Source organism: Capricornis sumatraensis, chromosome 3 (genome assembly GCF_032405125.1).
Source record: "Capricornis sumatraensis isolate serow.1 chromosome 3, serow.2, whole genome shotgun sequence".
NCBI lineage: Eukaryota > Metazoa > Chordata > Mammalia > Artiodactyla > Bovidae > Capricornis > Capricornis sumatraensis.
Genome location: NC_091071.1, coordinates 4,669,409 through 4,681,910, shown reverse-complemented (window position 1 = coordinate 4,681,910; position 12,502 = coordinate 4,669,409). Strand labels below are relative to the sequence as shown.

Here is a 12,502-nt window from a genome sequence, read left to right as displayed (position 1 = left end):
GGCTGGGGCTGGGGAGGCGAGGGCAGTCCAGCACCACACCCTCCCCCAGGCGTTCTGCACTCCCCTGGGGCTGCCCACTGGGGCCCAGCCCAGGCAGACCAGAGAAGCTAGCCTTCTGCCAGAGGTCGCGAAGCCCCAACGCTCCCTGCCCTCAGCCCCAGACATGGAGAAAGCAGACACCAAGGCTGTCTTCCAGTGCATTTTAATCAAAATTCCATCATCAGAAGAGTTCTTGTAGCATACAGTGTTAGGATGGGCATGTCAGCTTGGTCCTACAAATGGAACGTTCACAGATTTGCACTTTGAACATGTATGAAAAATAAAATATATAATATTTAGCTGTATAAATTTCCCCACTGAACCACGTCTATCTTTTAAAATAAATGATGACCTCTGTCCAATCAACGAAGCAGCCTGGAGTCACTAAGCAGGCACCAGCCCGACAACATCCATTTCCTGAAGTTCTGGGGGAAATAGTGGAGACAGTCGGATGTTCACAGGAATCCACGCGAATTAAACTGAGCACGTGCCTCACAGTGGGGCGAGCCGTTGAAAAGCAGGGAGTGGGTTAATGGCTGCTCTTTTCTGTTTTGGGGGGGGCGGTTAAAAAAATAAATTCCCCAAACCACATGGCATAGTTGTAAAAGCTGCAACTGAACTTTTGGCACCAGTGGGAAAAAGACACCTTTCAAAGCCAGCCAGGATTCCGCCAAAGCGTGGGTCAGAGGGCAAGCTGACAGAGGGCGGGTGGACAATGGCCCGGGCCCTTCTGTGTGCAGGGTTCCCGTTCACAGCCCCCTCCCTGGAGCCATGGACGCGCCCCCCACCTCGGAGATCAGTCAGGGCAGTGTCCGAACAGCCTGCCTTCCTCCGCAAGCTCAGGAGTTCCTGGGACATAAAGATTCACAGCGTAAAGAACACCAAGGGAAAGGCCCTTTGTTGAGGGGTGAGGGGGAGAAGGGAGGGGCTTCGCTGCGTGCTCAGCTGACAGCAAGGGTGTACGTGACACACAAGGGACACAGCCACTCTGGCAGGACGATGCACAGCCTTCGAAGGGGACGGACAGACAGCGCACACGGAACACCAGGGATCCGTGAGAGCAGGCAGGGTTGGGGTGCACTAGCGTTTACAGGGGTTCTGAGCAGGAGTCAGGAATCCGTCCACCTGCGGCTCAGGGCTTCCTCCCCGCCCCAAACCAACAAAATCATGGTTTGGAACAGATAAGCTGGTGACAGATGCCGCCACAGAGCCTCAGGCTTAGAGATGCTCTGGGAGGGGGCTTTGGGGGCCCCCCGCCCACTGTGGCAGGAGGTTTGCACGCAGTTCCACCGGGGGCGTGAGGGGAACGGCCCAGCCACTGCCTCCCGGACAGAGGGGCGGGTGGCTACAAGTCAAGGAGACGCTCCTCGCAGGTCTCCACCGGCCACTTGGAAGCCCCTCCGAACACGTCCACGTTGTTGTCCACCCAGGGGATGATGTTGCCTGGCATGTTCGTGGAGCAGTTGGCAATGTTGATGATCTCCTGTGCGCGGAGGACGCGGTCCCAGATGTTGAACTGGCTGAGCTCCCCGACAAATGCCTGCGTGGCGTCGAACCTGCCGCCGACCGTGTCCTGGGGAAGGGGGACGGAGTGAGTGGGGGCAGGCTTGGGGCGGACGTGTCTGTCCCCTCTCCCAGGCGTGTGACCCGCCTGGCAGGGGAGCGCCAGCTTGGAAGGGACGTGGGGAAGGGGCAGACTCCCCTGACTCAGATGGCACCCCGTGACCACTGAGTCCTGCTGCTTCCAAAGCTCTAGGGCTCGTGAGGCCCGGGAGAGGGCGTGACTCAAACCACCCCACTTTACAGAGGGGAGACTAATGAGAGAGATCCTCCAAGTTCCCTGAACTGGAACTGGACCTGGGTCGCTCGACTCCCAGCCCCTCCCAGGGGAGAAGTAACAGGGAAGTGTGTGTGGGTGGGGTGTGGAGACAGCCAAGAGCCCCGACTCAAGGCCCCCCAGAGGACCGGGGTCTATTCCCTTGACTTCCACCAGCAAACCCCAAACACGGGCTGAGATGTGAACTCTTCTCTGCCCTCCACTCCAGGGGCAAGCTTTCTGAGGGCGGCCTCTGAGCCCCTGACCCATCTCAACCATAGATGTGGTTCCCCAGGTGGCCGTGCTGGGGATCAAGGTCATGACCCTGAGCCAGGAGCCCCTGGAAGATGCCAGTACCAGCCAGGGCCCAGCATTCTGAGTCAATATAGTGGCAGGCAGAGGCCAAAGGGCCAGAGATGGCCTGGGGTCCCTGGGGCTCTGGGGACACTCCTGCCTGTGTTGGACAGACTCCACTCTACAATCTATAGAACCCACCACATCAACCTGGTCCCTGCTAGGAAGGGCAGGACGTGTCCCCATCCCCGCCCTCACCCCCTCAGGCCACAGGACAGCCCGAGCTAGGCCGGCAGGGACCCCAGGTGTCCAGCCTGGCTGTCATGCTGCGGTGACCAAGGCCAGGTCTGGCAGGCAAAAGGCTAGGCAGGGCCCCGGCAGGGAGACAGCTGTGTGCTGCGTGGCCAGCCGCCGCACTCACCTGCTCCTGCCCGAGGATGAGCACACCGCCCGGCTTGATGGGGTGCCAGGGGGCCAGGTTCTCCCCGGTGCCCAGCTTCTCCCCGTCCTGGAAGGCCTCCCACATGCCGTCCCGCGTCGTCCAGGTGACACAGATGTGGTGCCACTTGCCGTCACTGACAAACAGGGGCAGCTGGGCGACCTGCGGGTGGCAACGTGCAGGTAAGGGCCCCTTGGGGTTCCCAGGAGTTGGACCTGGGGGGACTGGAGGCCCTGAGCCCACTGCCGCTCTCATCGGGGACGGCGGGGGGGGGGGGGTCCCTTCTGATCTCCCCCCTCTGCTCTGTGGGTAACACGCCCAACCCTGCCAGCTCACAGGGACCCTTGGACTGGAGACACCACATATGTCAGACTCTTAAGGGGAAAGGGGCAGCCTGGGTACAAGCCCCTGAGCCCAGGGGGGCCCTGCTCTCGACTGGACACGCTTGGATCCCGGCTTGGCTGAAGGTCTGGGATACTGTGCAGACCAAGCAGATGAGATGGACAGCTCCCTGCTCCTATGCTTGTTCTGAACACCTCTCGTTGGAGAACCCAAAGGGAAGTCAGAGCTCTACTGGGCAACTTCTTTGGAAAACAGTCAGACAAGGCATCTACACTCTGCTAGTAGGGTCCCAACAGCCATCGTGACACTTGGGGGTCTACGTGTGTGTGTGTCCCCCTGGGCAGGCCGCCTACCATTATGTGTGAGCGTGAGGGGGAGGGTGGGAGTGCACACAGGGCCTTTCTGCCCCACACCATCTCCCTGAGGTCCTGTAAGTCCTCTACAGACCAGCTCTGCCATCAAGCATCATGTTGTTACTGTTGGTGTCCTAGCAACCCGGAGCTCCCTCCCAGGAACTGGTTGTTTACACGACATCAAAACCGAGAGGAAAACAAGGCTCTCGGCTCTGCTTCATCCATGCGCGTTATTTAGAACAATTAATCCCCAGCTCAAGGACGTGGTCACTGCTGGAAGGAGCCCCTCAGGTGGATTCTGTAGCGTTTCCCAGTTAAACAACTCCAGCCAGAGCAGTTCAGTAGAGACAGGCAGGGTGGGGGCCGAGTGCCTGGCGAGCCCTCCAGGGCTGTGCAGCCATCCACCACTCAGCCCCAGGAAGGAGAATGTGAGGCTGCCTGTTGGGTGATGTGCAGCCCACCTTACATTTAAGTGAGGCTGCAGGAGGGTCCTACAGATGCCCAGAGCTGATCTCTTAAGGAGACCACATTCCTGAATGTCAAAATAAGCCAGTCTATCAAAAAGGGACATTTACTCTGGAAAAGGCAGGACTGGAGGGACAGGAGACAGATGGGTGGTTGCCACAGGCTGGGGTGGGAGCAGGAGGTGACTATAAAAGGGAATGAAAATCAACACAACATTGTAAAGCAATTATCTTCCAATCTAAAAAAGGGCAAGGAGGAAACCTGGGGAAAGAGGAAACTGTTTTATATTTTAATTGTGGTGGTTACACAGTTATGCATTTGTCAAAACTGGTTGAACTAAAAAGTATAAATTCTACTGTATGTAAATGTATTTCAAGCCCCCCCGCCACCTGCTGAAAGACATGCTCATGAGAAATATCACACAATCGCACACACATACACACACCCCCTCCCCTATTTCTGGGGAACTGCCCTGACTGACTGGCCTGAGGGCCCCTGAAAACTCAGGCTGTCCCGAGCAGGCGCAGTTCATTCTGATCCTTCGTGGCCTCTGTGCTTGGACCCTCCACGGCTTCTTGGTGGGACTTACCGCTTGGATCCCACAAGCTACAGCTGCCTGGCCCCCTGCCCCCTGCCTGGTCACCTGCCCAGAGTGGGACTGAGTCAGGGCCAAACTGTTCCCTTTGGGGAGAGGACAGCCTTGTGGTCAGATGTCAGACTTCCTGCAACATCCCAACTTTGGTGGCCACTGGGATAGGGGGAAGGGTGGGGGCCTTCCCAGTGGGCTCACCTTGTCATTGATGAGCAGCTCGATGGGGTTGTTGCCCCACTCAATCAGCACGATCTCATTGGCCTGCCCAGGCACAGCATAAGAGAACGGGGTGCCGATGCCTGGCGAGGCGCTGGACCGCAACCACAGGCAGATGGTAAAGGCATACAGCTCAGGCAGTGTCTTCTTGATCTTCCCGTACAGGTAGTTCGTGCGGAGGGGTAGGGACACTTTGAACGCATCCGGCGACTTGAAAGCACTGTTGCCTGGGGGCGGGCGGGATGGGGAGGAGGGGTTGACAGCGTGTGAGCACCTCCCTCTCTTTCCCCACAACCAGCACAGCCCAGAGCAGCAGTTGACCTGGACCCCCTCCCTGCAAGCAGGTCCCCCAAGCACAGCGCACCTGCTACAGACTGGCTGCTGTCCAAGGTGCTGAAGTGGGAAACGGGCACATCCTTGCTCTTGGAAGCTCGAGGAAGGGGGAAGAGGCACGCTGGATTTAACCTTCTGGTTAAACTAAGCCAAAATACCCTTCCTCAGCCATGTCCTATTGCCTCTGCTGTTTCCTAGAAATCTCGGCCCCTTCAGTAGGGCTGGGCGGGGGCCTGCTGGACTTGGGCTTGGAGGCGGGACCCCAGCGCCCCATAAACACTCATCCACCAATGAGTCCCTGTCACTTCTCCCCCAGAAGAATCACCACCGCCCGAGGTAAAGGAGTCAGGCACCCGTGACTCGACACTACAGCTGAACTCAGAAGTGGCTTTTGGACTAAATCCCTGAGTGAATTGCTTTGCTCAGGACCTGCCCTTCCCTCCTTGAGAGAAAACCAAGTTTACTGACCTGTTTCCAGCAGGAGGCAGAGACTCCTGACCCACTGTAGTGAGCCCACCCGCCCTGAGCCTTGATCCCTTGGGGCCTACCTGGGGCTGTCCCCAAGCATGTGGCACTTCCAAAACCTTTGGCAAACAACTGAAACTCTTAAATAGGTCTAAGTCATTTTCTGTACAGTTTTGGTTGAAGCTCAAAATTAACAACATCGTAACTAAACACACAGAGGACAAGCCCCTGTGTGCTCATCACAGATCCCAGCGTTTGCAGCGGACTGCAGACTCTGCACCGTCACAGCAAAAACTTCTCTCGTTGGGGACCAGATGCTGCCGGAGAAGGAACCTAAATGTCCATCACTCCCTCAACAAGTATTTGTTAAGCACTGACGAGGGGCCAGAGGATCCTCATTTCCGTCAGACAGGCAGGCTCCCTCGGCCTGGAACCACACTGCCCGTGTCACTAGTGAATGAAATCTGCTCCTTCCTTGCCCTGCTCTGTAGAATAGGAGCCAGAATGGATGAACCATTCTCCACCACGAGCCTCCAGTTTCATTTTTTTTTAAAAGATTTTTGATGTGGGCCATTTTTAAAGCCTTTATTGAGTTTGTTACAATAATGTTTCTGTGTTTTATGTTTTGTTTTTTTGGCTATGAGTCGTGTGGGATCTTAGCTCCCCCAACCAGGGGCTGAACCTGCACTGTCTGCATCAGAAAGCAAAGTCTTCACTGCTGGGCTGCCAGGGAAGTCCCACCCCAGACCCATTTTCTGCCACAGTGAGCAGCACAGACACGTGAGAGAAGCCCCTTGGTGCCACAGCTCACACGCCACCCAAGGACCTTCCACCATGGAAGGCTGCACAGCCCACCATCACCCTTCCAGCCTCTCTGGAACGGGCAATGTAGAAACATCAGAGTCTAAGCTTCACATGTAGTATTTCTTTCTATCTGCTGACTATGCAGTCTTGCCTGATCCCCCCGACCTCCCAAGGCTGTGGAGCACCGGCAGAGGGGTGGGAAGACCTCATTGCCTGGGGAAGCTGAGGGCAGGGCCAGGCCAGAGGTTATGCTGAGACGGGCCCCCTGTGAGGCTGAAGCAAAGCTGAGAGATCCAGAAAGTCCTGGATCCCTGATTTTGCAAATTGCACAGTGGCAGCACCAAGGCTCAGAGAAGGGCACCAACTTACCCCAGGTCACACAGCCCATAAATGACAGAGCCAGGAATGGAAGTTGTGCTTCCCAAGACATGCAGCTGCAAATACTTAATGTACAAATGCTTGTGTTTTCATGAGATGTGATTATCTAATAGAGAGAAATGGCTTCTCTCCTTGCAGGTGGGCAGGCTTGCTAATTTGATCAGGCTCGGGGTCAGTAATATCGTTAGCCCAGTGATTACAGATTGGTTCCATCAGGGCTGGGAGAGCCAAGGGGCGGCCATACCCTGAAAGCCGGCGCCCTCTATTCATATAAAACAGCTTGGAGGTTCAGAGGAAACTTAGTTAAAACCAATTAAGGAATTAAAGGGCCTGACCGATAAATCAGAGACTGCAGGTAGCTGACAAGCCAAGGATGGGGAGCAGCCTGGGGCTAAGAGACAAGGGTTCCAGTGTTTACTTCCGCTCTGAGCTGGGCTCTGCCTGGCTGGAGCACCCGGAGTCCCGAGGCCCCCACAGATGAGCAGGTCTCCCAGTAAAGAAAACGAGCACCCTTGGAACCTGGGCGGCAGGAGCATCCACACGCAGGTTGGAAGCTCAGCACTGGGCTAGGAGGAGCCTCCCACCCAGCAGGGCTGAGGCCCACGTGCCGCTCCAGGCTGCAGCCTCCGTGACTCTGGTCCTTAGGGGTCGCCACCTAACACCACCCCAGCTCTGCAGTCTGCTGGCCACGTGAATGCGGGTGTCACTCAGCTCTGACTCAGTCCCTCATCTCACCAAATCCCATCTCACTGGGTTGTCGCGGGGATTACAGAAGACAGAACGTGGAGCTCAGAGCCCGGCATCTGGCGCAGAACAGGCACTTAACAGGCAGGAAATGGTGCACCGAAGGCCTGAGAACCCCGAGGGCCCCCCTCTGTGTGTGGTTGAGGTCCGTCTCCCCTGGGCTCAGCAGGATGCTTCTAAGGAACACAGTGTGCTTGGAAGGAACACATTCATGGTACATTTGGGGGCTGGCAGCTTACATCTCTGCTCACACCTGTCACATATATGACAGACAAGAGAACTGCTCAGAAGACAGATGATCACCTTCCTTAAAGACTCACCCCGGGGCTGGGTGGAGCACAGGATTCCAGAGCTCTCATCCAGTGGTCGAGAGGCAGCGGACCCTGAGCCACTGCTCACTGCCAGGGTCTGCAGGCTCTGCAAGAATGGCCCTGTCCCTGGGGATTCCAGCTCTGGTCTGGACACGGACCTCCCCTCTGTGCCAGGTGAGCTCGGCAGGCTTCCCACAGCACCCAAGAGTGTGGGTACAGGAATCAGACTGGCTGAGGTGAGCCCTGACTGTGGCTTTCTGGCTGCGAACAGACACGCCAAGGTCGGGGGGGAGAGTCACAAAGGGGCAGCCCCTGGGTGGCCAAAGCCACGATGAAGGAGTTTGGAGGAAGCCATGTGAAACTCAGAACCGCCCTGGAGTCACAGAACAAGATGGGGAGGGGCAGGGTTATGTGCCTGTTGCCGTCCATTAGCCGGTGGCCTGGGCCCCACCTCGACCCCCTCTCCCCGAGACAGATGACAGATCTGGCTGAGAACCTTGGAGCACTCTTTCTCATCTATGAAATGGGTATAACAAGAGTCCTGGCTCTACACTCGAACTCAGTAGACTTCTACTAACCCGCTTCCATTAACTCACTTCCTCGTAGCAACTCAGCCACCAGGCCAAGCGAGGTACAGGGCCACCAAGGTCTCTGACAAAGCCCTCCCCTCACTCTGCAGCCATCCCCTCCCGTCAAGATACTGAGTAACTGCCGTGTGCCCGCTCCCTTGGCCTGCAGGTCCCATGAGGGCGAAGCTAGGCCAGGGAAGGTGAGCCACCCATCCCTGGCCCCAATGGTTCCTTCCTCTCCTCCTGCCCGGTGACAGAGAGCTAAGTTGCAGCTGCTCTGCCTTTGGGGAAGGCCTTTGAGACCTAAGGAGCTTCCTGGTCACCCAGCAATGGAGGTGAGGCAGAGAGGGCTTTTTCAAACTCAAGAATCCAAGTGCAATAATAATGATAAGGAAGGAAGAATAGGCTTTCCTGGAAGAAGAGAGCAGGAAAGGGATGAAGGAACCCTTTGACTTTGGGGATGTTGCTGAAAAAACAACTAAATCAAATGAAACAGAAATACTCTCTCCTTGGATGCCTCCATCTGGCCCAGCTGAGCCGATGTGACTGGAAGAGTACGCGGACATTCTGCCACTGGACATTCACCTGCCAATTCATACAACTGAGTCATCAGAAGCTGCCCTTGTCGGGTTAGTGCATTTGAAAGGTTATAATCCTATACCCACAACCAGCAAACCTAAAACTTCACACCCAGCACAGTCTGAATGATCTATGCCCCTTGATCCCTTCCCTTCCTGTTTCCTGTGGGAGAAACTCACCCACCAGAATCTGCGCAGAGAAAAGAAAGAGACTCAGAGTCCGCTGCAGGGTCTAGACTGAAATGCCTGCGTGGCAGGAGGTCAGGAATCAGACTGGACGAGCGGATCCTGAGCGTCTTGCTTATTCATGGACAATGCCAGTGGGGCTGGGGACGGGGTTAATTCCAGAGACAGCTGTTGTCAGTCACCCCGATTGTTTGCTCAAACAGCCAGGAACCACCAGGCAGGCAGGGCCACAATCACTGCTGAAAACGGGGTCTGAGCACAGGTGATGAAAACCAGGACCCTCCCAGCCGCTAGCAGCGCCCCGTCCATCTCCACTGAGCCTCTGACCAGTGCCTACAGGGCCAACTCTTTGTGCACCACGAGATGACTCAGGTTGAAACAGCAACACCTGGCCTGAGAGGTGAGAGGCAGGAGGGAGAGGCGGGCTGCGGCTGGGATGGTAAGCAGTCAGGTGGTTTTCTGCCCCCAGCATTGGAGGATCAGAGGTGAGGACGGGAGAGCAGTCTCAGAACCGAGCAAATTCAGGAGAGCTCCCCGCCAAGAGTGACCAGGCAGGGGTCTAGCAGTGACCACTCCCTCAGGGGCCCAAGTGGCCGTGTCTGTCAGGGGGCAAGATGGCAGTGCCGCGGGCTCCTCCGGGCCTGCCCTCCCTTGCTCTGAGCCCCGCTTCACCCCCTTACACGGCAGCCAAGTACGGAGACGATGGGCTGGGGGCGGGGCGGGGGGGGGTGTTGAGGGGGAGGGGGTGGAGAGGCGGCTGATGGACGGCCGCCAGGGGGCGGCAGAGACACCAGCCCGGCGCTCACCTCGCTCCAGCTCGGTGACCCTCTGCAGCAGCGCGTTCAGGGCGCTCTCGGTCTTCTGGCGGTGAGCCGAGGTCTCGTTGTGGAGCAGGGACTTCTCGTCCTCCAGCTCGGCCACCTTGCGCAGCAGCTGTCTCTCCAGCTCCCCCAGCCGCCGCTGGAGCACCTCCCGAAAGTCGCCGGGCAGCACCGCGTTGGACACGTTCGCTCGGAGCTGGTGCTTTCGGTGGAGGAGGGAAGGGGGCAGGGGGCACAGGCAGGAGAAGTATTAGGGCCAGTTTAAAAACGAATTGTGAAATGGAGCTCTAATGGCCCCCACCACACAGGGAGAAGCTTCCCAAATGGGAATATTAAATCGTGCCAATGGCGGGAACGGGAGCATTTCACTCATTTGTGTGTGTGTGTGTGTGTGTGTGTGCGCGCGCGCGGGAGGGGGGGCGGGGTACGGAAAGGATTTCAAAGTCGAACAGCAATTACTCTGCTGCAATATTTTAAATTTGGAATCTCATTTCCCTTCTCAGGAAGCTGTGTTCCTCCTCTCACTAAAAAGTCAAAAATTTAACCAACATCTATCATTCCCAAGTAAGGACCAAACCACAGCTAGGATTATTTTTTTAAAGAGGTAATCAAATGGTCCTCAAGGAAGACGAGCTTTCATCTAGCCGCCCCCCCCACCCCCGCTCCCTCCAACCCCCGCAACCTCCAAGTTCCGGTAGGGCCCAAAAGTGCATGACTATGCTTGCAGAGATGTTACCGGAAAATAAGAACTCTAAAACAGGGCTAGTCTGAATTCCAGGAATCTTTGCTTTTAATGCTGCTTTTAAATCCTCACTTCCTGTTTCTTTTATTCCTCTACCATTCTGCTGGCTCTGGAGGATGCCGGCTGCTGTCTAGCCACCAGTCTTTGGCAAGCTGTCTACCCCTCCCTCTAAGTGTTCCAAATTGTAAAACAGATTATAGGATCTGCCTGGGGGGGAGGGCGGGTTGTTGCACGGGTTAAATTAGATAATATGCCTGGCGCATATTTAGTGTTCCAGAAACGTTAGCTCTTATTAATAATGAATCGAGGGATATACAGATGCTGGAAATACTGTATTTAGCCATCATGCCAGAGGAAACTCTCAAATAATTTTGCAATAATTACCACCTGTAATTGAAATCTAGTTTTGCTAAGAAGTATTTTTGTGAACGTGTGTAACAGAAACATCCACATTTCTTAAACGGGGCGGAGAGTAAAAGATGGAAATTAAATGAAGATTTCTCTCAAAGTTCCAAACTGCAGACACCTTCCGAGAAGGGTAGGTCTCTTCCCCCAGAGCAACCGGGAGGGGCACCCTAGGATCTGCGCGCGCAATTGGGAGACAGCGTCTTTGAAGTTAACCAGCTTAGAGGTGCGCCTGGTGTGAACCGTGACCCGCCCACGCTCGCCTTCCGCCGAGACCCGGGGGCCTCCGCCCGCTCTGGTCCAGCCGAATTTGATTTATAAAAGGTAACACCGGACGCCCGGGGCTGCTGACCTCCCGCGGAAGCTCCCTGTCCCCTGAGACAAGGTCTAGGAGCGCGTCCGACTCGGGGAGACTGGGAGATTTATAAAGAGAGAGAGGGGGCCGTCCCCATTCGCCAGGCTGGACCTCGGGGAGTGAATGGCCCCACAGCTGACAGGCCTGGCACGGCTGGGTGGGGTGGGCGGGAATTTAACCTTTTCCTTCCAGCAAAGAGGTGGGGAGGAGGGATGAGAGCCAAGCAAGTTTCGGAGCCAGACCGAGAGCGCCCCTGACCCCAAACCCAGCTCGCCTGGCGTCCGAGCGCGCCCGGGCGGCGGTGTCCCGCGCAGCCCAGAGGCCAGGACCCCGCGCCCCTCCTCTGCCCCGCTCCTCGGGGGCGTCCCCCCAGGGACCCCGCGCCCTGCTACCTCCAGGCTCTCCAGGCGGTCTTTGAGGGTCTGCAGAGAGCGGCTGAGCTGCTCCACGACGTGGCCGGGGTCCCGCGGCAGATCGCCCATGGTGTCCTTGCCCGAGGCTCCCCGGCCCGGCGCCTTGCCCCCTGCCAGCCCCTCGCAGCGCGCCAGCTTGGCCGTGAGCTCGCGGATGGCCTCGCGCTGCGAGCCCAGCGTCTCTTTCTGCTGCACGACGGTCTCACGCAGCTGCAGCACCGCGGCCCGCAGCTCCTCCTCGGGGCTCAGCGCGCCGCCCTGCATGGGCATCGCGGGCAGCGGGCAGCCGGCGCGCGCCGCCTCCGGGGGCAACGCCGTGCACACGAAACGGTTGCTGGGCGCCGGGCCGTCCTGGGCTCCGGCGGCCATGGCGAGCGCCACGCCGGCGGCCAGCAGCGCCAGCATCCCGCCGCTGCCGCCGCGCTCACTCCAGCGTCCGCGGGCGGGCCGGCGAGCCGGCGCCGTCGGGGCGCGCGGCGGGGGGCGCCTGCGCGGTGGGCTGCAGCCGGGCTTTCCGCCCGAGGGCAACGCGAACGCAGGAGCCCGCGGAAGCCGCCCGCCGTCGCAGAAGCCACGCGCTCCGTCCGGCTCCGCGCTCTGACCCGGCCGGGCCCGCGCGCCCTTTCTTAAGCTGGAAGGGCGGGGGGCCCGGCGCGTGGGGCGCGGCGCCGCGAGCTCTGATTGGCCCAGCCTGGCGCGCGTCACGCAGGGGCGGGGCGGGGGCGCCTACTCGCCGAGCGGCGTACCAGCCGGCGGGCGCGTGGGCCAGAGCCGGGGGCGCGAGCCTGGGGCCCGCGGCCCTCAGGAGGGGACGGCTGAGGTAAAAAACCAAAAAAGGTCCT

General features: G+C 57.9%; 1 protein-coding gene across 1 annotated transcript; it reads right to left on the bottom strand.

Annotated features, from left to right (window-relative positions):
* Window positions 1-1,384: 1,384 nt before the first annotated feature.
* On the bottom strand, window positions 1,385-12,065 carry NPTX2 (neuronal pentraxin 2). The gene is made up of 5 exons (XM_068969562.1): window positions 11,640-12,065; window positions 9,731-9,947; window positions 4,539-4,783; window positions 2,571-2,750; window positions 1,385-1,612 (listed from the first exon to the last, which is right to left on the bottom strand). The coding sequence occupies exons 1-5, from the start codon at window positions 12,063-12,065 to the stop codon at window positions 1,385-1,387; spliced, it is 1,296 nt and encodes a 431-aa protein (XP_068825663.1).
* Window positions 12,066-12,502: the final 437 nt, after the last annotated feature.